Below are 25562 nucleotides of genomic sequence, written 5' to 3' on the forward strand. Positions count from 1 at the left end.
ACCTCCAACTCCTGGGCTCAAGCGAGTCTCCTGCCTCCGCCTCCCAAGTAGCTGGGACCACAGGCGCCCGCCACAACGCCCGGCTATTTTTTGGTTGAAGCTGTCATTGTTGTTTGGCGGTCCGGGCTGGGGATTCGAACCCGCCACCTTAGGTGTACGTGGCTGGCGCCTTAGCCAGTTGAGCTATAGGTGCCGAGCCGCCACCCACTTTCAAGGCTGAACTTTAGTGGGACAAGTGCCATCTGTACTGACCGTGTGAAGATCCTCTGAGCAGTTTGGTGTTAGGAACGTGGCTTATGGGACTAGGCACAGTGGCTCACTCTTGTAATTCTAGCACTCTGGGAGACTGAGGCAGGTGGATTGCCAGAGTGAGACCTCGTCTCTAAAAATAGCTGGGCATTGTGGTGGGTACCTGTGGTTGGGAGGCTGAGGAAGAGAATCCCTTGAGCCCAAGAGTTTGAGGTTGTTGTGAGCTGTGAGGCCACGACACTCTACCAAGGGCGACAAACTGAGACTCTATCTCCAAAAAGGAAAAGAATATGGCCTGTGGGGGTTGCCGTGCCATCCCCTTGGCCCTGCTGCATAGAATGTTGTGAGCTCTGCATCCATTTCATCTGTAAAATGAGTATCTGGAATAATAGTCACTGCTATTCCCTCACTTTTAAGTCTAGCCCTTTGGTAATTGAGAGTGGATGGTAGAAAGGGTGAAGAAGAGATTGACTCCAAAGTTTGTGTGGTTGCCTATAGCATAAGGACCCCATTGATAAGGGTTAAGTGTCCTGGGGTCACTAGTCATTACATTGAGTCTATAATAATGTATGTTTGGACATAAGGAACTGGCTTCCATTCTCAGGCCAACTCTATTTCTCAATGTCAGGGGTGGGAATGGGCAGCCAGTAGAGTGACAGCCTCATTGTTATTGGAGACTCTCAGCTCAGTGGTCAGTCTAGTACATGAAAGGGAAGAAATGAAAGTGGTTTTTCCTACCTGTACCATAACTGGAAGACTTATTAAAAATTGCTATTTTTCATTTACAGTAATGACACTGGCCTCATACTGTAACCCAGTTTAGTTTTGAGAGCTCATTTGTCTAATAATGAAGTTTTTACTATATTGAATTTGCATACACCCAGAGTGTTTGTCTTCATTCTACCAAAGACTCCTGCTTCACCCTGGGCCATTTCTGCATATTTGCATTTTAAGAAATAGGATAGCGCCTGTGGCTCAAGCAGCTAAGGCGCCAGCCACATACACCTAAGGTGGCGGGTTCGAATCCCCAGCCCGGGCCCGCCAAACAACAATGATGGCTGCAACCAAAAAATGGCCAGGCGTTGTGGTGGGCGCCTGTAGTCCCAGCTACTTGGGAGGTGGAGGCAGGAGACTCGCTTGAGCCCAGGAGTTGGAGGTTGCTGTGAGTGTGATGCCATGGCACTCTACCCAGGGGGATAGCTTGAGGCTCCGTCTCAAAAAAAAAAAAAAAAAAAAGAAAAGAAATAGGATAAAAAATAAAAGGAGATGAAGTTCAAACCAGTCAACTTCATCTGGTTATCTGAATTACCTTATCCCTTCTAGACCCTCCCCCTCATCTATACTTGATTTTAATTGTGCTCAGGAGGTACATGTCTAATGCTTTCCCCTCCCCTTTTTTCCTATTTCTAGGAGGGCTGTTGGCCTGCTTCTGTGCTGTTGAACAGTATGCAGTCCTTTCGAGAGCAAAGCAGTTACCACGGAAACCAGCAGAGCTACCCACAGGAGGTACACAGCTCATCTCGGATAGAAGAGTTCAGCCCTCGTCAGGCCCAGATGTTCCAGAATTTCGGGGGTACAGGTGGTGGTAGTGGCAGCAGTGGCAGTGGCAGTAGTGGTGGACGACGAGGAGCAGCAGCTACTGCTGCAGCAATGGCCAGTGAAACCTCTGGCCACCAAAGTTACCAGGGTTTCAGGAAAGAGGCTGGAGATTTTTACTACATGGCAGGCAACAAAGACCATGTGGCCACGGGAACCCCACAGCCTCCTCAGCGAAGGCCTTCTGGGCCTGTGCAGAGCTATGGACCCCCCCAGGGAAGCAGCTTTGGCAATCAGTATGGGAGTGAGGGTCATGTGGGCCAATTTCAAGCACAGCACTCTGCTCTTGGTGGTGTTTCTCATTATCAGCAGGATTACACAGGGCCTTTCTCTCCAGGGAGTGCTCAGTACCAACAACAGGCTTCTAGCCAGCAGCAGCAGCAGCAGCAGCAGCAGCAGCAAGTACAGCAGTTGAGACAACAGCTTTACCAATCCCATCAGCCTCTACCACAAGCTACGGGGCAGCCAGTGTCCAGCTCGTCCCATCTCCAGCCAATGCAGCGGCCCTCAACTCTGCCATCCTCTGCTGCTGGTTACCAGTTAAGAGTGGGTCAGTTTGGCCAACACTACCAGTCTTCTGCTTCTTCTTCTTCTTCCTCCTCCTTCCCTTCACCACAGCGTTTTAGTCAGTCTGGACAGAGCTATGATGGCAGTTACAGTGTGAATGCTGGATCTCAGTATGAAGGACATAATGTGGGTTCTAACGCACAGGCTTACGGCACACAGTCGAATTACAGCTATCAGCCTCAATCCATGAAGAATTTTGAACAGGCAAAGATTCCGCAAGGGACCCAGCAGGGGCAGCAGCAGCAGCAGCAGCAGCAGCAACAACAACAACAACAGCAACAGCAGCATCCTCCTCAGCACGTGATGCAGTATCCCAACGCTGCCACCAAGCTGCCCCTGCAAAGCCAGGTGGGGCAGTATAGCCAGCCCGAGGTTCCTGTGAGGTCCCCCATGCAGTTTCACCAAAACTTCAGCCCCATTTCTAACCCTTCTCCAGCTGCCTCTGTAGTTCAGTCTCCAAGCTGTAGCTCTACCCCATCTCCTCTAATGCAGAGTGGGGAGAATCTCCAGTGTGGGCAAGGCAGTGTGCCCATGGGCTCTCGAAACAGAATTTTACAGTTAATGCCACAACTCAGTCCAACCCCATCAATGCTACCCAGTCCTAATTCTCATGCTGCAGGCTTCAAAGGGTTTGGACTAGAAGGGGTGCCAGAAAAGCGACTGACAGATCCTGGGTTGAGTAGTTTGAGTGCCTTGAGTACTCAAGTGGCCAATCTTCCTAATACTGTCCAGCACATGTTACTTTCTGATGCCCTGACTCCTCAGAAGAAGACCTCCAAGAGGCCCTCATCTTCCAAGAAAGCAGATAGCTGCACAAACTCTGAAGGCTCCTCACAGCCTGAAGAACAGCTGAAGTCCCCTATGGCAGAGTCACTGGATGGGGGCTGCTCCAGCAGTTCAGAGGACCAAGGTGAGAGAGTGCGGCAGTTGAGTGGCCAGAGCACTAGCTCTGACACCACCTATAAGGGTGGAACCTCAGAGAAAGCTGCCTCCTCCCCAGCACCAGGTGCTCAGAATGAACCCCCCAGACTCAGCACTAGTCCCACAGCAAGAGAAGAGGCTACCTCGCCGGGTGCTAAGGACACACCGTCGTCATCAGAGGGGAACCCAAAAGTCAATGAGAAGACAGTTGGGGTGATTGTCTCCCGAGAAGCCATGACAAGTCGGGTGGAAAAGCCTGGTGGACAAGATAAAGGCTCCCAAGAAGATGATACTGCAGCCACTCAAAGGCCACCTAGCAATGGTGGGGCAAAGGAAGCCAGCCACACATCACTTCCACAGCCAGAGCCTCCAGGAGGAGGGAGCAAAGGAAATAAGAATGGAGATAACAATTCCAACCATAATGGAGAGGGAAATGGCCAGAGTGGCCACTCCACAGTCGGCCCTGGTTTTACAGGAAGGACTGAGCCTAGCAAATCTCCTGGAAGCCTGCGCTATAGTTACAAAGATAGTTTTGGGTCAGCTGTGCCGCGAAATGTCAGTGGCTTTCCTCAGTATCCTACAGGGCAAGAAAAGGGGGATTTCACTGGCCATGGAGAACGAAAGGGTAGAAATGAGAAGTTCCCAAGCCTTCTCCAAGAAGTGCTCCAGGGTTACCATCACCACCCTGACAGGAGATATTCCAGGAGTGCTCAGGAGCATCAGGGGATGGCTAGTGGCCTAGAAGGAACCACAAGGCCCAATGTTCTAGTGAGTCAAACCAATGAATTAGCTAGCAGGGGTCTTCTGAACAAAAGTATTGGCTCTCTCTTAGAAAACCCACACTGGGGCCCCTGGGAAAGGAAATCAAGCAGCACAGCTTCTGAAATGAAACAGATCAATTTGGCTGACTATCCAATTCCCAGAAAGTTTGAAATAGAATCTCAGTCATCAGCTCATGAGCCTGGGGGTTCCCTCTCTGAAAGAAGATCAGTGATCTGTGATATTTCTCCACTAAGACAGATTGTCAGGGACCCAGGGGCTCACTCACTAGGACACATGGGTGCCGACACCAGAATTGGGAGGAATGAACGACTCAATCCAAGTTTAAGTCAGTCAGTTATTCTTCCAGGTGGGTTAGTGTCCATGGAAACAAAGCTGAAATCCCAGAGTGGGCAGATAAAAGAGGAAGACTTTGAACAATCCAAATCACAAGCTAGTTTCAACAGCAAGAAATCTGGAGACCACTGCCATCCTACTAGCATCAAGCATGAGTCTTACCGTGGTAATGCCAGCCCTGGAGCAGCAACCCATGATTCCCTTTCAGACTATGGCCCACAAGACAGCAGACCCACACCAATGCGGCGGGTCCCTGGCAGAGTTGGTGGTCGAGAGGGTTTGAGGGGTCGGTCCCCTTCTCAGTATCATGACTTTGCAGAAAAGTTGAAGATGTCTCCTGGAAGGAGCAGAGGCCCAGGGGGAGACCCTCATCACATGAATCCACATATGACCTTTTCAGAGCGGGCCAACAGGAGTTCCTTACATGCTCCCTTTTCTCCCAACTCAGAAAGCCTGGCCTCTGCCTATCACACAAACACTCGGGCTCATGCTTATGGGGACCCTAATGCAGGTTTGAATTCTCAGCTCCATTATAAGAGACAGATGTACCAACAGCAGCAGGAGGAGTATAAAGACTGGAGCAGCACTTCTGCCCAGGGAGTGATTGCTGCAGCACAGCACAGGCAGGAGGGGCTCCGGAAGAGTCCAAGGCAGCAGCAGTTTCTTGACAGAGTACGGAGCCCTCTGAAAAATGACAAAGATGGTATGATGTATGGCCCACCGGTGGGGACTTACCACGACCCCAGCGCTCAGGAGGCAGGGCGCTGCCTCATGTCAAGTGACGGTCTGCCTAACAAAAGCATGGAATTAAAGCATAGCTCCCAGAAGTTACAACAGGAATCTTGTTGGGATCTTTCTCGGCAAACTTCTCCAGCCAAAAGCAGTGGTCCTCCAGGAATGTCCAGTCAGAAAAGGTATGGGCCACCCCATGAAGCTGATGGACATGGACTAGCCGAGTCTACACAGTCCTCCAAACCCAGTAATGTTATGCTAAGGCTTCCAGGCCAAGAGGATCATTCTTCTCAAAACCCCTTAATCATGAGGAGGCGTGTCCGTTCTTTCATCTCTCCGATTCCCAGTAAGAGACAGTCACAAGATATAAAGAACAGCAACACTGATGATAGGGGGCGCCTCCTTCACTCATCAAAAGAAGGCCCAGAGAAGTCATTCAATTCCTACGCCCACCTCTCTCACAGTCAGGATATCAAGTCTGTCCCTAAGAGAGATTCTTCCAAGGACTTTCCAAGTCCAGATAATAGAAACTGCCCTGCTGTTACCCTCACAAGCCCTGCTAAAACCAAAATACTGCCCCCACGGAAAGGACGGGGATTGAAATTGGAAGCTATAGTTCAGAAGATCACGTCCCCAAATATTAGGAGGAGTGCATCCTCCAACAGTGCGGAGGCTGGAGGAGACACAGTTACACTTGATGACATCCTGTCTTTAAAGAGTGGTCCTCCAGAAGGTGGGAGCATTGCTGTTCAGGATGCTGAGATGGAGAAAAGAAAAGGTGAGGTAGTAGCTGACCTAGCTGGTCCAACAAACCAAGAATTGAACATTGAGAAACCTCTTCCAAGGTCTTCAGAAGAGTGGCGTAACGGCGGGGATGACAAAGTAAAGACAGAGACACATCCAGAAACAGTTACTACTGGAAAGGAAGCCCCTGGTGTTGTGTCATCTGCAACCTCACAAAAACCTGGTAGTAGCCAAGGGAGACCAGATGGTTCCTTGGGTGGAACAGCACCTTTAATCTTTCCTGACTCAAAGAATGTACCTCCAGTGGGCATCCTGGCCCCTGAGGCAAACCCCAAGACTGAAGAGAAAGAGAACGATACAGTTACAATTTCACCCAAACAAGAGGGTTTCCCCCCAAAGGGATATTTCCCATCAGGAAAAAAGAAGGGTAGACCCATTGGTAGTGTGAATAAGCAAAAGAAACAACAGCAGCCACCGCCTCCACCCCCTCAGCCCCCTCAAATACCAGAAGGTTCTGCAGATGGAGAGCCAAAGCCAAAAAAGCAGAGGCAAAGGAGGGAGAGAAGAAAGCCTGGGGCCCAGCCAAGGAAGCGAAAAACCAAGCAAGCAGTTCCCATTGTAGAACCCCAAGAACCGGAGATCAAACTCAAGTATGCCACCCAGCCACTGGATAAAACTGATGCCAAGAACAAGTCTTTTTTCCCTTATATTCATGTAGTAAATAAGTGTGAACTTGGAGCCGTTTGTACAATCATCAATGCGGAAGAAGAAGAACAAACCAAATTGGTGAGGGGTCGGAAGGGTCAGAGGTCACTGACCCCTCCACCCAGCAGCACTGAAAGCAAGGCACTCCCAGCTTCATCCTTCATGCTGCAGGGACCTGTTGTGACAGAGTCTTCTGTTATGGGGCACCTGGTTTGCTGTCTGTGTGGCAAGTGGGCCAGTTACCGGAATATGGGTGACCTGTTTGGACCCTTTTATCCTCAAGATTATGCAGCCACTCTCCCGAAGAATCCGCCTCCTAAGAGAGCCTCGGAAATGCAGAGCAAAGTTAAGGTACGGCACAAAAGTGCTTCTAACGGCTCCAAGACGGACACTGAGGAGGAAGAGGAACAGCAGCAGCAGCAGAAGGAGCAGAGGAGCCTGGCCACACACCCCAGGTTTAAGCGGCGCCACCGCTCAGAAGACTGTGGCGGAGGCCCCCGGTCCTTGTCCAGGGGGCTTCCTTGTAAAAAAGCAGCCACTGAGGGCAGCAGCGAAAAGACTGCTTTGGACTCAAAGCCCTCTGTGCCCACCACTTCAGAAGGTGGCCCTGAGCTGGAGTTACAAATCCCTGAACTACCTCTTGACAGCAATGAATTTTGGGTCCATGAGGGTTGTATTCTCTGGGCCAATGGAATCTACCTGGTTTGTGGCAGGCTGTATGGCCTGCAGGAAGCGCTGGAAATAGCCAGAGAAATGGTGAGTAAGAGAAATTTCTTAGGAGCTTGGCAGTTTTGTTACTTCTTTTTGGTCCCATTTGTTCCATCTTTTTATTATTTATCAACAGGGTTATTCCTCTGAGTTAAAGGCACTAATCCTGAATGATAGACAGAAAATGAGATAGGTAATTTGGAAGATTTGCTTAACTTTTATTTTCATCAGTAATACATGTCCATAGATTACAAAGTAATACCCATTTATAAAGCTTTTTAAAAAACAAATGTCCCTCTCTCACTCTCCTCCAGCCTGATTCCTGCTTCTAAGAAGGCATTCACTCTCAACAGGCAACTTTCAAAAGTTGCTTCCACTGCTAGTTTCTTCTCTTTCTGGATAATTTTAGCTTTTTTTTTTTTTTTGAGACAGAGCCTCAAGCTGTCACCCTGGGTAGAGTGCCGTCGCATCACAGCTCACTGCACCCTCGAACTCCTGGGCTCAAGCAATTCTTCTGCCTCTGCGTCCCAAGTAGCTGGGACCACAGGCGCCCGCCACAACGCCCAGCTATTTTTTGGTTGCAGCTGTCATTGTTGTTTGTCAGGCCCGGGCTGGATTCAAACCCTCAGCTCAAGTGTATGTGACTGGCACCTTAGCCACTTGAGCCATAGGCACCAAGCCATAATTTTAGCTTTTACTACTATTGATAGTACTTACTGATCTTTTTATTATTTTTTGAAAACTATACTCATGAAGTATACTGTGATTCTATTTCCTTTCTTCTAAAATATTTTATTTCTTTAGGATCACTAATGCATATTGTCATTTCCTTTTACTTTCTTGGGCCACACATCCTTCTGTTCCAAATTTTCCAGTTGGGTTATTTATTCCTCAGGTCCATTTAATAGCTCTTACCCTGAGCCAGCTCATGGTCCACATCATTTTCTTCTCTCCTCTATTGACTGTTTCCTGAATCCTATGTCTCCCCCTTTCTTAAAGTGGACCTTCATTTACTAGAGCACATCATCTTTCAGTGGTTTCACGAGAAAAAGTGCCTTGGGGGGTGAAAGTACTGAGATCTCTACATCTGAATACATCTTTATCACTGGGAGTCCTTGTGCTCACAGGGAGTCACTTTGGTATGGAATTCTAGATTTAAAGTACTTTTCTCACCCTATCTTTTTTTTTTTTTTTTTTAGACAGGAGCCTCAAGCTGTCCCCCTGGGTAGAGTGCCGTGGCATCTCAGCTCACAGCAACCTCCAACCTGGGCTCAAGTGAGTCTCCTGCCTCAGCCTCCCAAGTAGCTGGGACCACAGGCACCTGCCACAATGCCCGGCTATTTTTTGGTTGCAGCCGTCATTGTTGTTTGGCGGGCCCGGGCTTGATTCGAACCCACCACCTTGGGTGTACATGGCTGGCGCCTTAGCCACTTGAGCTACAGGTGCCGAGCCTTCTCACCGTATCTTGAAGTCACTATTCCTAACCTGTCGTCTAGCTTCCAGTGTTGTGTTTGAGAAGACTAGAGCTATTCTGGGGCAGCACTTGTGGCTCAAAGGAGTAAGGCACCAGCCCCATATACTGGAGGTGGTGGGTTCAAACCCAGCCCTGGCCAAAAGAAAAAAAAAGACTAGAGCTATTCTGATTTTTCAGTTCTTTATTTGTTTTCTGCTTTTGTCCTCTGGAAAGTTTGAGGATCTTCTTGTTTTCCTTCAGGTTCTGACATATCAACATGGTTAAGTCTCAAGGAGGTTTCTTCATTCATTCTGCTAGCTGCTCCATGAGATCTTCCCATCTATAAACAGACATCTTTCAGTTCAGGAAATTTGTCATGTGTTTGTTATTTGATAATGTTTTTCCCTCTGTTTTCTCTACCTTGCCTATTAATAAGTTAATGTATCTCCAGCATTGATATCTGGCTTTTTATCTTTTTTCTTCTGTTCTCTTTGTCTTTTTGTTCTAATTTCTCTGTGCTTCAACTTTATCATCACCTTTTATTTACTGATATTTCGAAGAGCTTTTTCTTCTCTGAATGTACTGATGTTTTAAAAATAACTAGAGCCTGGTTTACGGCTATAAGCTTCTCTTCTTGAAAATATTATAATATGGTTTTTGTAGTTTAGAATCCTCTTGTCTGTTTTCTATTTCCTCTTTCTTGTTAGTACTTCAAATGCCTGGTTATCCTTGGCCACCCACTTGTATTTTTAGGAGAGAAAGAGATGCTAAAAACAAGTAGTTTGAAGCTCTGTGTTGCAGTATGAGTAAAGCTTGTAATTTTCCCAGAGGAAAACCTTGAGATTTTTCTATCTAGAGATTGAACCTTACCTACCAGTATCCTGAAAGCCAAGTATAGAAGGGGGTTATAGGGTTGTGGGGTGGGGGTGTGGTCTCATTCGGGGTGCAGTCTTTGATGTCCTCCCCTCTGTTAGAGTGTGCCATCTGCCCCTCTGGTGGAGATAGTGACCTAGTTTAACTGGGCAGGCTTAGGGATCTAAGGCTTCTGTCACACTTTGAGCTGGAGTTTCATTTTCCATCCCCATCTTGCACCCTCCTTCCTGAGACACTGGTGTCTTCCTAGACTATGTGCCATAAGGGGACTGACTTTCTAGTGACTGACTGTGTTCATCACTGTGTCCTCTGTCCACTGAATGGCACTTAATTCTTTTGCTCATCCTGTTTCTACCTTTCAGAATTTGAATACCTCTTGTCTCTTGTTTATCTCCTGTTTCATTCTCCTTGTCCTCACTTTGTCTTGCAAGTTTATCTCTTTGTGTTGTGTGTGTGTGTGTTTGTGTGTGTGTGGCAGAGGATGGGGAAACCAGATGTATAAATCAGTGGTCTACTATATTTAATCAGATGAGAGTTTTTGTATTAACTTATATTGGCAAATATATAAATGACTTCCGGTCATAGTTAATAAGGATTTTGTCAGTCAGGATCATGGTGTTCTTGGATACGTCATATTAACCTTTCCCTTCCTCACACACCTCCCCCTAAAACACTGCATTTTGTCATTGTATTATTCCTAAAATATATAATCTTAGCAAAGAAGAAGACTATAATAAAAAGTACAGGGCCAAGTATAGTGGCTCCTAGCTGTATCTTAGCATTCTGGGCAGCCTAGGAGGATCCCTTGAAGTCACGAGTTCGAGCCAGCTTGAGCAAGACCAAGACCCTGTCTGTACAAAAAGTAAAAAAAATAGCTGGCATGGTGGTACATACCAGCTTCTTAGGAGGATGAGGCAGAAGGGTCACTTGAGCCCAGGAGTTGAAGGTTAAAATGAGCTATGATTGCATCACCACACTCAGGCCTGGTCAACGCAGTGAGGCCCTGTCTTTAAAAGAAACAATAAACAAAAGACCCTGAAGTACAAAATTCTTTACATAGTTTAATTTGAGCACTCATTACAATCCAGTAATCATCATCTTGCCAAAATTGATTGCCTGCTTCCCATTTTTCTTTGAAAGTTACGGTATTTGGCAGTTTTGTTTGTTTGTTTTGTTTTGATTATTTGTGTATATAACCATCTGCCATTGTTTATTACAGCATTTAATTCTTATGTGTAAACTTTTGGGCATTCTATAGCAATAATTGGTAACCAATAAATAGGCTAAATCCTGCCCAGCAAATCCCTGGATCTTGTGTCTCAGTCCAAGTCTAGTGTAGAGAAAGTGAAAGGCTCTTTATAACACTGCAGCCACCTTCAGCCACAGCCAGCTGTCCCAAAAGGCAGGCAACACGAGGCCTGCCTTCAGAAAGTGACTGTTCATCTACTGCTTGCCAGATTTGATCCCAAAATAAAATCAGAAACATTATAATTACCACAAATACACTGAATAAGATAAACCAGTCTTCTCACTCTCCACAGCTTTTAGTGACTGACTAGTCGAAGATGGGACTCTTTAGGTAATGAACGCTGAAAGTAATTTTTGTTTTTAAGATAGTAGTTACTGCCTTAGCTGTTTCAGAAGTGCTTCAAATTAATTATATTCTCTAAGGGGTAAAGATGGAGAGCCAAAAGGTATAAAAACAGAAGTTTGACTCTGCAATGTCTCCGTATAGCAGAGACTCTGCCGCTGCCTGGTCAGGGAGTGTGAATTGGTTCACACAGGTTTCACACATTGGTTCCTTCACAGGTTTCAGAATGCAAGTAGTTGGCCAGTCCGAAATAAATCTCATACATGGCATTAAGCTTATTTCCTTATATTGTACTCACTTAAGATTTTTTTTAGTTTTTTCCCCCTTCTATTTTAGTGTACACCCCTCTTTAAGTGTAGAGAACTCACTTTATATTTTGAATTTACTTTTTCAAAACATTTGCACATCTGTTTTATTCTCACAAGCCACTCTGTTGAGACAGGGAGGGAGAACATATTCCTTTCCCCTCAGAATAAAAATTGACTCACTGACTCAATGAGTCACACTCAGTATAGGCTCAGTATATACTCATGCTCAGTATAGGCTGGTGATGTACTGAATTTTAAGATGACTTCAAAAATTAGACTTGTGGGCTCTTTGAGCTGATACTCCATTATGACTACAAGATCTTTTTGTTTTATTTATGTAGCTTTTACTCCTTTTTTAATGTACTCAAGAACAAATTAAAATTACACTAACTTGCCTTCTTTCATTTAATTTGATAGATGATGTTTTCATTTGTCAAGGTCAGTTAGAGTCTAGTTTTATCGTCCTGGGTTTTAGCAGATGCCTTCAATTTTGGTCTTGCTTAATGAGCATGCCTGCAATCCTATCATGTAAGATAAGGCCACGTAGATTTCATTAGAAATCCATTTTGGTCTATGTATTTATCAGCTGTTTTGACAAGCATAATATTAAACAAAATAATGTGAAATTCTCAAGAGATAGTAACGCCTTTCTCTGTGTCATACTACTCAGAAACTTACTGAAAACAAATATAGAACATTCCTGTATTTAAAAATGGCCTTCAGTGGGATGCAGTGGCTCACACCTATAATCCCAGCACTGTGGGAGGCCAGGGCTGCATTCTAGCCCAAGAGACAGATCAAGACCTTGTCTCAAAAAAAAAAAAAAAAAGAAAGAAATAATGGCCTCCGATCTGTTTCATTTTCTGAGCATGGGATATATAGATTTCATTCATTTCTACGCATTCCACATTGCTTCTGTCAACCTTTGGCCTATGTTTATTTGCCTGAGTATATTTGTGAATCCACAATGACCTCTGACATCACTGATGTTACAGAGGTAATTGCCTCTCAACATGCAGAGGTATAACTTGGTATCTATAAGTCACATTTAAGAATGAGAAGGTCTCCAGGGTTGTGGCAGATGAGGGTCTGGTGGCCATGGATCCCTTGAGGTTGCATGCCCAGCACCGTCCTACTGATGGAAGAGCTGGCCTTTGCCTGTTGCTTTTCCCTATCCACTACCTACAGGAAGGTGCCCCTCCCAATTACATTCTTGCCAACCTCCTTGGGAAGTTGTAGTCTTTTTTTGAGGCAGAGACTTGCTCTGTCATTGTGGAGAGAGTACAGTGGCGTCATCATAGCCCACTGCAGCCTCTAATCTCAGTCCATCCTCCAGTCTCAGCCTTCCAAGTAGCTGAGACTACAGGTATATGCTATGATGCCCTGTTAATTTTTCTATTTTTTTTGTAGAGATAGTGTCTTGCTCTTGCCCAGTCTCAAACTCCTATCTTCAGATGATCCTCCCGCCTCAGTCTCCTGAATAGCCAGAATTACAGGTGTGAGAAAGTTGTTTTTTAAGTAAACTTCTTTTTCACAAGTCTGCACTGCAAGGGAGACCCACAGCAATTAAGAATTCTGAATTTGTGTGGTATACCCACAGGATGATTCAGGGCAAATACACCAGTGCTCCCCCTCCTTCCCAAAATAAGAGTTAATATACAGAAAATATACAAACTCTAGAGTGCTCTGTTGTGTTTGAATGACTCAACCTTTAATTCAGGAGCAATACAAAACCCCTGCAACCCATCAGACAGGGTTATATGTTAGAGTCCACGGTAGAGCCTGAGGGGTACAGTGCAGGGCGGCCATCATGCCCTGGGAGGGTTACACGTTAGAGTCCACGGTGGAGCCTGAGGGGTACAGTGCAGGGTGGCCATCATGCCCCGGGAGGGTTACACGTTAGCATCCACGGTAGAGCCTGAGGAGTACAGTGCAGGGCGGCCATCATGCCCCGGGAGGGTCACACGTTAGAGTCCAAGGTAGAGCCTGAGGAGTACAGTGCAGGGCGGCCATTATGCACTGTGATTGTTGATTGATACCTTTATAAACCCCTGGTGCTTCAGCTTTGCCTCCTGGCCAGGCATGGCTGTTAGTAGTGCTGCCAGAACTCTTCTCATTAAAGGGAATCATCTCCTAGGAGTGGAATTCACTGATTGCTGACCCAGAATTCTCTGCCAGACCTACCTCATCTTATCCCTCCTTTGGAAAAAAGAGAGTTCCATTTAAGGTGAATATACCAACAAGATCTTGTTGCCCAGCTTGAGAAGACTTTTACATTCGAGACCTTCTAAACTAGTTCTAGAGAGCTCCAGGAAATGGTCCAGCCACACACTTACTTTCCCCACGGCCCCTCAAGGAGCTCTGAGATGACCAGCAAACACCATTTGTTGTCTTGAGCTCCTTAATTTGGGAACTCTGAAATCCCTCAGTCAAGTCACACATACTTTTGTATACACACACACCCCCATATACATTCAGAGAGTGCAAAAAAAATGTAGATACATTTTAAGAAAGGAAAAAACTGTCTTAAAGTTATACACAAGTCACGTTTAATTTCTACAGTTACAAAAGATACTCAAACATGACTTGTATTTATCTTTTGTTATCAATACGTATTGAGTATTACAGTTTTAATAGTTTTCCTTTCTTAAATTGTATAGACTTTTTTTGGCACTCTCTGTAAATTTTCCCCCCAAAACAGTATTACTCTCTCGCCCAGGCTAGAATGCTGTGGCATCAGCCTAGCTCACCGCAACCTTAAACTGCTGGGTTCAAGCAACCCTCCTGCCTCAGCCTCCAAGCAGCTGGAACTACAGGCATGAACCGCCATACCTGGCTGATTTTTTCTATCTTGTAGAGATGGGGTATTCTTGTTCAAGCTGATTTCAAAAGTAGTTGATGTATTTTCAGACAATTTCACTAATTTGGCTAATGCTGTCTTCTGCTTTTTGCTTCTTTCTAATCTCATTCATAGAAGAAAACTCCTGTGATGGAATCCTCTTTCATCATGTAATTCCCATTCGCTGCCCACACAAGAGCGTAAGAGGCTCTTGGAGTTACCCAATAGTTAGTCTTTGACAACACTAGAGATGGTTAGCAAGGGGTAATGATTAAAGAATCTTACAGATCTCATTTTATCCTTTGTCCGGACATACTGGCTTTTTGGAGAACTTTAATGTTAGTTATTTAGCCTCTCAGCTCAGTTTCTTAACCTGTATGATGAGGATAATAACTACCTTATCAGGTTACTGGATAAATGAGATCTGTCCCCATGGTCAGTAGACACTGAAAAATTGGAAGTGGAGGAAGAAACATATTGAAATTACTCCACGTTTCTAATCTTGGTCATGTTGCTTCCAAATGTCCATTTTCTTTTCTGTTAAAGTGAGGTTTGGGGTTCAGTGCCCCTAGCTCAGTAGTTAGGGCACCAGCCACATACGTGGGGGTTGGCCGGTTTGAACCCAGCCCAGGCCTGCTAAAAACAATGACAACCACAATAATAACAAAAATAGCTGGGTATTGGGGCAGGCACCAGTAGTCCCAGCTACTCCAGAGGCTGAGGCAAGAGAATCGTTTAAGCCCAAGAGTCTGAGGTTGCTGTGAGCTGTGACGCCACAGCACTCTACCGAGAGCCACATAGTGAAACTCTGGCTCAAAAAAAAAAAAGGAAAAGTGAGGACTGGATTCTTGCTGAATATCTTCTTCCTACTTCAGTGGTAATTTTCTAAGACAGATGAAGAATAAAATATCCATATTCATGAAGGTGGATTGAACCAATGGTTCTCAAACTTTCTTGAGGGTAAGAAACATTTAGACTGCCAGCCACACAGCCTCTCCTAGGATGGCACCCAGTCTGCAATTTCACCACAAGCTTTGGATGATACTGGTGCAGGTGACAGAGAGCAACACTTTGTGAAATGCTAGAATCAATTCTGAAAACTCAGCGTGAGTCCATAATCTAGTTGTAGATGTAGGTGCCAGAATTTCCATTCTAATTTGGACCAACTTTTTCTTTTCAGTACCAAGTGTCCTGGAAGAAAAGGCCTTGGGTTAGGCTTGTACTGTGGGAGTGAGAGTGACGTGATGGGCTGTAAGGATGTGTCTTATGTTATCACCTCACTGAGTGGCCCCCACTAAAGCCTGGATGAGAGGTTTAGGGTGCTGGTCTTAGGGACCAGCGACCCTATAGAGTTGCATTGGCAATACTTAAATATGCCAAGACATCTTAGTTTTTTTTCTGCACCTCCTAAGGGCATCTCCACTGTCTCTCTTGTTAGCCTACACTTGCCTTTGGAAAACTCACTCACTGCTTCTGGGAATAGAGTCTGACAAGACTTTAATCTGTTTGGGAAGATGGACAGATGGGCAGCCTGGTGAAGTAGAAGGGGAAGAAAGGGGAACTTAGAAATGCCAATAGAGAGAATTCCACAGCCAAGTGTTGGAAACAACTGTGGAGATTTCTGTTCTGGTAGGGTCTTCACAGATTTGAAATCTTGTTAAAGGAATCTTTTTGTGGCAGCAGGTTTGTCGTTTCTAGAAACTGTAAACATTTCCATACGAACACCTCGAACACCTCGTGAATAAGCAGCTTCCAGTAATTGGCTTTCTGGAAGCACAGACCCAACTCCTAGATGGGGTAAGCCATGGCGAGAAGCAGCTTATACCAAGAGTCACTTCCCTGGAGGGTAATTTCTTTAAAAAGCTGCTTTTTTAGATTCAGAAGGCCCAAATAATTTCTCTCTATAAGCTAATCCACTGTTTAAGCAAAGGGTAAAATAAAAATATGCCAGTACATGATTTTGTGCTACTTAAACTTCAGTGTTTAAACTTTCTATAAGCATTTATCTTTCTGTACTTAGAGAAACAGCTGCCACAGGGCTCTTCCTCCTGCTGGGCTCAGCTCAGGTGTCTCTCCTCTCTTTCAGAGGAAAAGTGCTAATTACTGACTTAAACCTGGCCCTGGACTTTAGCACTCTTTATTCTTCCTTTCTGACTTCTTAAAGAACACAAGTCCTTTTTCTTCTTAACATGGAAAAGCTTCCTTAGATAAAAATATATAATGTTTTCAGCAAGTTTTCTACTGGGGCTATGAAAGAAACCCTAAGATGAGAATTATCTTAATGGAGTGTGTATACCTGTGGGTAAGAGAAAATGCACACTGCTTCAGGGGAAAAGAAGCAAGTCTGCTTAGCCCTAAGAAATGCCACTGGTGAAACTTGTATTGATTTTTTTAGTTATGAGAATATATATTAACATGGCAAACAATACGTATGCATTTTATGCAAGAGAAAAGTGATTAAACCAAGCCTTCTTGAGTTAGGTTTAATAATCTAGAAGAGGGATAGGGAATAGGTTCTTTTTGTTTGGACTTTTTTGTTGTTGTTGGTTTTGTTTGTTTGTTTGTTTTTTTGTTTTGTTTTGTTTTTTTGGAGACAGTTTCACTCTGTTGCCTTGGCTAGAGTGCTATGGCATCATAGCTCACAGCAACCTCAAACTCTTGGATTTGAGTGATTCTCCTGCCTCAGCTTCTCAAATAGCTAGGACTACAGGTATCTGCCACAATGCCTGGCTAGTTTTTTCTATGTTTAGTAGAGATGGGGTCTCTTAACTCAGGCTGATCTTGAACTCCTGAGCTCAAGCAATCCACCTGTCTAAGCCTCCCAAAGTGCTGGGATTACAGGCGTGAGCCACTGCACCTGGCTTGAGGAGTAGTTTTAACTTAAATTATGGCAAGGAAGTCTTTTTTTATTTGGTAAGTTGCTTTATACTGCTTTATTTTGTCTTACTAAGTTTATTATTCCTGAACCTGAAAGTTCAAAACCCATGAGATTTAGAGGTAGGGAATTCTAGAACATTTAAAATTCTCAGTGAGGCAAGTGGCCAGTATCTATGCCTACTGCATCCATAGTTGGAGTTCATTCCATGCTTGATAATTATGAACTTTCCCCTTTGTGGGCACCTTGGTAGAAATAATTACCAGTACCCTGCCTCAGTCTCACATGTTGGTACATTTACATCAGTAAAGTGTGCATATGAACATAGATAGCTGCGAGTGGGTTAAGTTGCTAAATAGCTGTGCCTGGCCTGTAAGCAGCAAAATAGCTGGGTGTGATTTAATCACCAGTAGGCGATTGTTTTAACTGTGAGCTCCTCCCAGGTGTACAGGGCATCCTCACTGCTGCCCACAGCCTTACAGGTGAGCCCAGAGGGCCCTACAGGTTGCAGGGAGTCATCCATTTCACGTGGGGCTGGGGAGTAACAGAAAATGATAGGGATCACTACTGGTTGTATTTTTCCCTTTCTGTTTTTATACAGTGTCTTAGGAATGGCCTAAATGCCCTTTTGAAAATACTCTTTTCCTTTGTTGTTAAGCACATTCAGGTTTTTTTGCCCTCATCTGTATATCCTTAAATAACAAAAGATCCCCTCCCCCTTTCCCCCAGCTGGGTATTATCCCCCTTGTACTTCTGAGAAAACCAAAATTTAAAGAAACTCACTTGCAGGCTCCTGTAAGCCCCTGAGAGTTGGGACCAGATCTTTCTCTTTCTCCCTGGACCACTCTGCTGCTGTTACGCCTCCACGGCGGCTTCCATGGACACCTCTGCTCCTCTGAAGAATTCCCAGAACTTCCTTTCCTCCTCAGCTTTCTCTACATTTTCCTCACTTTGTGTCTTTGTCTGTTTTAGACTGCCTGTATTTTTGAGATAGAAGCCAAGAAAAATACCCCCAAATACAAGGAAGGCATAGACAGTGAATGTCAGTTAAACTAAGTGAAATCCTTCTTTGACTGGAGTTTTTCTTTTTCTGCCCTCTGCTTTAAGCAAAACAAATGATATGGGGGAAAAGCTTGCTAGCAGAGATTTATTGTAAAGAGCAAGTTCTAGGTTGTATCCTGTAGTCACTTTGGTAAAGTCTAGCCTCTTCCTATTGTCTTATGAGAATATTCTTTTTTTCTTTTTTATTGAATGTTAACTATGTACATTAATGCACTTCTGGCATACAGTGTGGTGTTTTCACACATAATCTGAAACACTTCCATCAAACTGGTTAACATAGCCTTCATGTCATTTTCTTAGTTATTGTGTTCAAATGTTTATATTCTACTCTTAGAAAGATTCACTTGTACCCTTGTAAGATAAACCACAGAAGTGATCCCTCCAATCCCCCTCCCTCCACCCATTCTCCCCTCCCTTTTCCCTCCCCCTCCCCATATTCTTAGGCTGTTATAAGGTTATAGCTTTCATATAAAAGGTATAAGTTAATTTCATAATAGGGATGTGCCCCTTTACACCACCAGACACTTGATTCACTGCAGCATATCTTACAGACCCCATAGCCATTTGTTATCAAGTCCTATCGGTTTTATCTCCAAAATGTCTAAATACAGACTCTTATATGCATTTCCCTGAATGCCCAAACTCTTCCCATCAGCAAGGCCTCGCATTTCATGATTCTGTAAAGGAGCACCTCCCTGGCCTTTTGTCCTGTGTTCCGAAGGCTCCCTTCACATAACAGCAGATCCACCTTACTTTCAACCAGCTTAATGGGTAAAAATCTGGATTTATAAAGCAAAATAACAGAAAGAAGTATATATGGTATAGTAATCTAAAGAAATATCCTTTCCCACCTTTGTCTCAGACCCATTAACTTTGCATTATTTGTTTGCTGAATGATGAACACATCCATTGTGTAAGCCATGTGTATGTTAAATATGTTCTTTATCTGCTCAAGGTTGTAGCTAAATTCTGGTGTTCTCTCTTTAGAAGATGAAATACGGAAAGACAAGGAAGGACATTATCATAATTTCTTTTTCTCTTGAGACAGAGTCTCACTTTTTTGCCCTGTGTAGAGTGATATGGCGTCATAGTTCACAGCAACCTCAAACTCTGGAACTCAATTGATCCTCTTGCCCCAGCCTCCCTAAGAGCTGGGACTACAGGCACCCACCACAATGCCTGACTATTTTTCAAGGGAAATAACATTTTCATTCCAAGTCTTCTAAGCTGATTAAAGGCCTAACTTCACCATATACTGCAGACAGGCTATCCCACCTATGGGTACAGTAGGAAGAAAATTAAGGGAATAGGCTTTCCTCATGGCTCAAAATAGGCCAGGGTCATAGGTGGCAGAGGCTGCCAAAGCAGCTGCACTTAGATTTTGACCTTGGTCATGCTTTCTGTGCATTTTGCACCACTTCTAGGGCCAGTCAACACTCAGCTACAGAGACCCTTGTTAAATTTATAATGTGATCTGAAAGGCTTTCTCAAAGCAACAGATACTGCTCAGGGTCAACAGCAGAACTACTTTTTGATTAGGAGTTTTATGGGAGGAGAGTGGGCATCTCATAGGACAATTTCATTTCAGGTTATTTGTCAGGCCCAGTGGCTCATGCCTATAATCCCAGCACTTGGGAGACTGAGGCGGGTAGATTGCCTGAGCTCACAGGTTCAAGACCAGCCTGAGCAAGACTGAGACCCTGTCTCTAAAAACTAGCTGGGCATTGTGGCGGACGCCTGTAGTCCCAGTTACTTGGGAAGCTGAGGCAAGAGAATCACTTGAGCCCACTTGAGGTTGCTATGAGCTATGACACCACAGTATTCCACTTGAGAGTGACAAAGTGAGACTGTATCTCAAAAAAATAAATAAAATATTTGGGGTTATTTTATATTTCAAAGGTGATAGGATTAAAGAAAGTGTGTGACTACTTTTCTCTGCTTCTTTTGATGGAAGCAGATGACTGTGTCCCAAGAGGCAGAGAAGGCTATTTGTCTGTAGTTGTGTTGTGAAGACCAGTACTGTCAGCTGGATCTCAAATCCATGTGGCAGCAGAGGGTCCAGAGGCAGCCGCAGTAGATTGTTTTAGGTTATTCTAACGTGAGTTTGGGGAAGGCTAGGAGATCTGTGGCTGGGAAGCACATGGCAGATGACTAGTGCAGGCAGCAAAGGAACCATGGTCCTCAAGTCTTGCCACTTAACCAGCACGGCAGTGTGTGCAGGCGAGCCTATGGTGGTCTTCTCATTCTAGTGTGTTCTGTATGCCTCTTGGGTAGTTTTCAATACTTTTGAACTCTTGCTAGTGTTTAATTTGTATGTGGCTGTATGTAGTTTTAGCCCCCATTTATTTAATACCTTCCAATGCAAAATGCTTCAAAAAACTTCAAAAATTGTTCTTGTGTATCTATCGGTTAAGAGTAGAAGAAGCAGGAGGGAGGATGCAGTAAAGTTGTAGCAGTAGCTAAGATGTGAAATATCTAGAGATTTGGCCAAGAACTGACCATCCACACCCTTGGAGATAAACTACTACTGAAACATCCGGAAGCTATAAACAACTGTGACAGCAAGTGTCCAGGCCCACCCAGTGTCTCCTTGTTTCAGGCAATATTCTAGGATAAAAAATTCCTTCCAAAAAAATAACTTACAACTTAATCTGTCTTAATTTAGTAGGCTATACTTGGTATGTATTATGTCAGATTTTGACATCAGTAATTGCCAATAATATAACACTTACTGCTGAAGATGTATTTTCTACAGGGTGACCATAAAATTCATTTACAATTTAAAATAGTGTGCAATTTAATTGCACAGCACTTCATGGACACCCTGTATATTGTTTTAAGTCCTAACAATTACGTAACTTTCTAGTTTACAAAACACTTTCACAGTTATTTCAGACAACATTAAAAAGAAGTCGAAACAAATATTGCTGCTCCCATTATACAGATGATAAAATTAATGTAGTGACTTTTGACTTTCATGCATGTGCTGACACCTCAGTCTCTTTATCCACTAGCCACTGTGCTGCATTATACTGGAATAATATTTATATTACACCCACAACATTTATTCTAAAAAGCCAGTCAAACCTGGAACTTTTGTTTACACGCTTCTTTAGCCAGTTAATGGCTGACTGATGTTTCATGCTAGTACTACCAGAATTTATTAAAATGTGCATTTCATGGTTTCAGTATCTGAAATTGGCACCGGGACAGCTGTCGAACACTAGTGCAGCTTTTAAGTCTGTGCGCTATCCACCTTCAGGAGCGTTGAAAAAAATGGACCTGAAAGGAACTGGTATTTCTCTGGTCCTCTGAGGTTGGCTGAGACACATCGATGGTGCTGGGCTCTGACACAGGCTGCAGAGGTTGGCACAGAGCCTGCCTCCCAAATCTTTGGGGGAATGGCAGGCAGCAAAGTGCTGTAACCAGTCTTGGGCTTCATGACGAAACACAGGGAGCATGTCTAGCTCTAAGGAAGCAAAAACAAAAACATACGGGGTTGTACACTTACAACTTTGACCAACACCTTGAAGTTCTCTTGAAAGAAGATTGATAGGAGGGAGAGTTGCAGCAAAGAAAGATGCTCCCAAACCCTTAAAGCTGTGATTCTCAACCATCCTAATGCCATGACCCTTTAATACAGTTCCTCATGTTGTGGTGACCCCCAACCATAAAATCATTTTAGTTGCTACTTCTGCTACTGTTATGAATCGTAATGTAAATACTGATATGCAGGTTGTATTTTCATGGTTAAAAAGGGGTTGGGACCCACAGGTTGAGAACCGCTGCCTTAAAGGGCAGCTTCTTGTTGTATGTGGACCTCAGTGCTGCCACATAATTGTCATACATAGCTAGGACAGCAGCACCTTCTGTCCTAGATATAGGAGGCATAGTTAAAAGGGAAAAAAACTCTTGCTGATAGCCAAAAATTAATACATATCTTACTCCACGTTCTCCGTGCTCTACCAGCATCAGCTTCTTAACTTTTCGTGAAGAGTAGCCTCGTTAGTTATCTCACAGCTGTCAGTCTGTCCAGCATTGCATTCATTCATTCCATGAGCCCGCACTTACCGTGTGTTGGGCCCTGGGGATGCAAAAATGAATCTCAGTTTATCGGAGATGGATACACGTGAATAAGTAAATGCTGAAGGCATGAGCAGGAATGTGTGCGGTGCTGGATAAAAGCCATCCAGGGCACAGGAGTGGCAGAGTGTATAATCTGCGAGGCTTGAACGGAACCAGTTGTCAGTGCGCTGATAACACTGTGACCCAAGTGCTTTGGTGCTTTGAGGCTGCTCTGAGAAGATGCTCATTAAACAGAGTGATGATTTGGGTCGCTGTCATAGCTCATAGAAAGAGCTTTTCTGTGAATGAAGAGGCATGTAGACTTCTCCCTTGGAGCATCCCTCAGATTAAATGGCTCGTAGTTGATTCAGCCCTTGCAATTTGCCACCTTAGGCCATCAAGCCCTATCTCTGAGACAGGGGCTGGTGGAAGATTCAGATTAGGTGTCTGGCCACTTTCTGTTTAAACATCCCCCCAAACTACTAATATATTTCTAATGTATTTCCCAAGTTTACATTAACAAGAAGTGTAATTCTTGTCAGAGTTCCTTAAAACGTAGGTCTTATTTCCTTCCTTAATAATGGAAAATTCACTATTAAAAGATCTTACCTCATCAGAAGTTTAGACTGTTGCTTATTTGAAAAATGTATCTTGATGCTGTGCTTGAAGCCCCCACTGCGTCTCTCTCACTTTGTGTGGGGAGCAGTATCTTGTGGACTTACCTCTCTTAGGAGTGAATATCACTGCAATATAGGAGAATGGTAGTACAGATAGTGGCTTCAAGCAAAAAGTAAAGAATAAAAATCTAATTGGAACTAGATTAACCAGAGGCCGGGCGCAGTGGCTTAGGCCTATAATCCTAGCACTCTGTCTGGGAGGCCAAGGCGGGTGGATTATATGAACTCAGGAGTTTGAGACCAGCCTGAGCAAGAACAAGACCCCATCTCTTAAAAAAAAAAAATAGCCAGGTGTTACAAGCAGGCATCTGTAGTCTCAGCTTCTAGGGAGGCTGAGGCAAGAGGATCACTTGAGCCCAAGAGACTGAGGTTGCTGTGACTATGATGCTATGGCACTTCACTGAGGGTGACAAAGTGAGATTCTGTCTCAAAAAAAAAAAAGGGAAATAGATTAGCCAGTATAGATTTTTGGATAGAAGAAGAGAACAGATACAAAAGATATTATGGAGATAAGTTTTTACATTCTATCTTCAGCACCTGACACTTAGGAAGGGCTTTTCAGATGGGTAGTTGAGGGAATGAAGGAAACTAAAAGACAACATGGTATGGTATGAAGAAGGTTGAACTTGAGGTTCAGGGGAAAAAAGATTGAAGTTCAAATGTTTGTTACTAGCTATGTTATCTGCAGATCTCTTTGCTTTAGCCTGTTTTTCTTCAACTAGAAAAAAAGGACGGGAAGACAGACCCAGATGGACGGCGTCTGTGGTTCAGTGAGTAGGGCGCCAGCCCCATATACCGAGGGTGGCGGGTTCAAACCCAGACCCAGCCAAACTGCAATGAAAAAATAGCCGGGCATTGTGGCAGGTGCCTATAGACCTAGCTGCTCGGGAGGCTGAGGCAAGAGAATAGCCTAAGCCCAAGAGCTAGAGGTTGCTGTGAGCTGTGATGCCACGGCAACAAAATAAGACTCTGTCTCCAAAAAAAAAAGACCCAGAGTCTCATCTTCAGTGATCTTGATGCCAAAATTTGCCTAATGAAAAGTGAAGCTCGGGCAGCGCCTTTGGCTCAAAGGAGTAGGGCGCTGGCCCCATATGCCAGAGGTGGCGAGTTCAAACCCAGCCCTGGCCAAAAACCACAAATAAATAAATAAACCTGTATCTTAAAAAAACTTTAAAAGACAAGAAGAGTGAAGCTGGATGCAGTGGCCCATAGTTACAATGCCAACGCTTTGGGAAGCTGAGGCAGGAGATTGCTTGAGGCCAGGAGTTAAAGACCAGCCTGGACAACATTACTGCATCTGTCTCTACAAGAAACATTTTAATTAGCCAGGCTTGGTGGTGCTTGCCTATAGTTCCAGCTACTTAGGAGGCTGAGACAAGAGGTTCGCTTGAGTCCATGAGTTTGAATTGCAGTCTATAATTTTAACACTGCACTCCAGCCTGGTTATCAGAATGAGTGAGACCCTTTCTCGAAAAAAAAAAAAGTCTGGGTACGTGACTCACACCTATAATCCTAGTACTCTAGGAGGCTGAGGAGGGAGGATAGCTTCAGCTCAGGAGTTCAAGACCAGCCTGAGTTAAGTGCAAGACCCAGTCTCTACTAAAAATAGAAAAATTAGCCTGGCTTGGTTGTTGGTGCCTATAGTCTCAACTACTTAGCTGAGGCAGGAGGATCAATTGAACCCTGGAGTTTGAGGTTGCTGTGAGATAGTCTGACACCACAACATCTCAAAAAAAAAAAAGAAAGAAAGAAAAGAAAAATGAATCAAATTGTAGGTATTTCCATGAGAGAGAAATTTGTTACTGGAAAGAAAGTAAAAGGAAAGGAAACAGTCACCTCTCTCATTATGAGATTTTCATTAAATCCCCACATATTAGTTGTCTATCATCACCACAAACTTGTTTGTCTTAATAGTTCTGAAGGTTAGAAGTCCAACACAGGTGTCTCACTGGGCTAGGTTAAAGTGCGGGCTTAGCTGTGCTCCTTTCTCGAGGCTTTAGGGAAGAGTGTGCTTTCTTGGCTCACCAGTCCTTCTTTCATCTTTGAAGCTGGCAGCATTGCATCTCTCCTAGCTCACTCCCGCCATCATGTCTTCCTAAAGCCAGTGACGCTGAATCCCTCTGGTAGAGGTTCCTACTTTTGTGGACCCATGTGATTAGATTGAGCCTACCTGCATAGTCTCACATGTTCTTCCCATCTTAAGGTCTTGAACTTAATCTCATCTGTAGTTTATTTTGCCTTTAAGGGCACAGGTTCTGGGCATTGGAATGGACATCTTTGGGAAGCCATAATTCTGCCTACCACAATCCATGACCTATAAATTGTTCTGTAGGAGTTGGAAATATAGTGAGAAAGCACTAAATGGCTCTCAGGAAACCTGGAATCCTAGCTCAACCAGTCATTACATCTCTCTGCAGCTCTTTCCTGCATCTAAAAAGCTGGGGAGTTGAATTTTTAGACCAGTGGTTTTCTTTTTTTTTT

The 25562-nt window shown here is 44.3% G+C and overlaps 1 protein-coding gene across 4 annotated transcripts in view; it reads left to right on the top strand.

Annotated features, from left to right (window-relative positions):
- The window catches only part of TCF20 (transcription factor 20), a 100259-nt gene that overhangs the window by 52416 nt on the left and 22281 nt on the right, over positions 1–25562 (top strand). For 3 of the 4 annotated variants that reach the window (XM_003783142.3, XM_023509389.1, XM_023509388.1), the window contains exon 2: positions 1660–7386. In XM_003783142.3, the coding sequence (XP_003783190.1) occupies positions 1696–7386 (5691 nt within the window). In that variant the 5' untranslated portion in view covers positions 1660–1695. The remainder of the gene's footprint in view (positions 1–1659; positions 7387–25562) is intronic. The other variant, XM_012801116.2, reaches the window with a different exon arrangement.

The sequence above is a fragment of the Otolemur garnettii genome, unplaced genomic scaffold, assembly GCF_000181295.1.
Source record: "Otolemur garnettii isolate 467f Iridium unplaced genomic scaffold, OtoGar3 scaffold00007, whole genome shotgun sequence".
NCBI classification, from domain to species: Eukaryota; Metazoa; Chordata; class Mammalia; order Primates; family Galagidae; genus Otolemur; species Otolemur garnettii.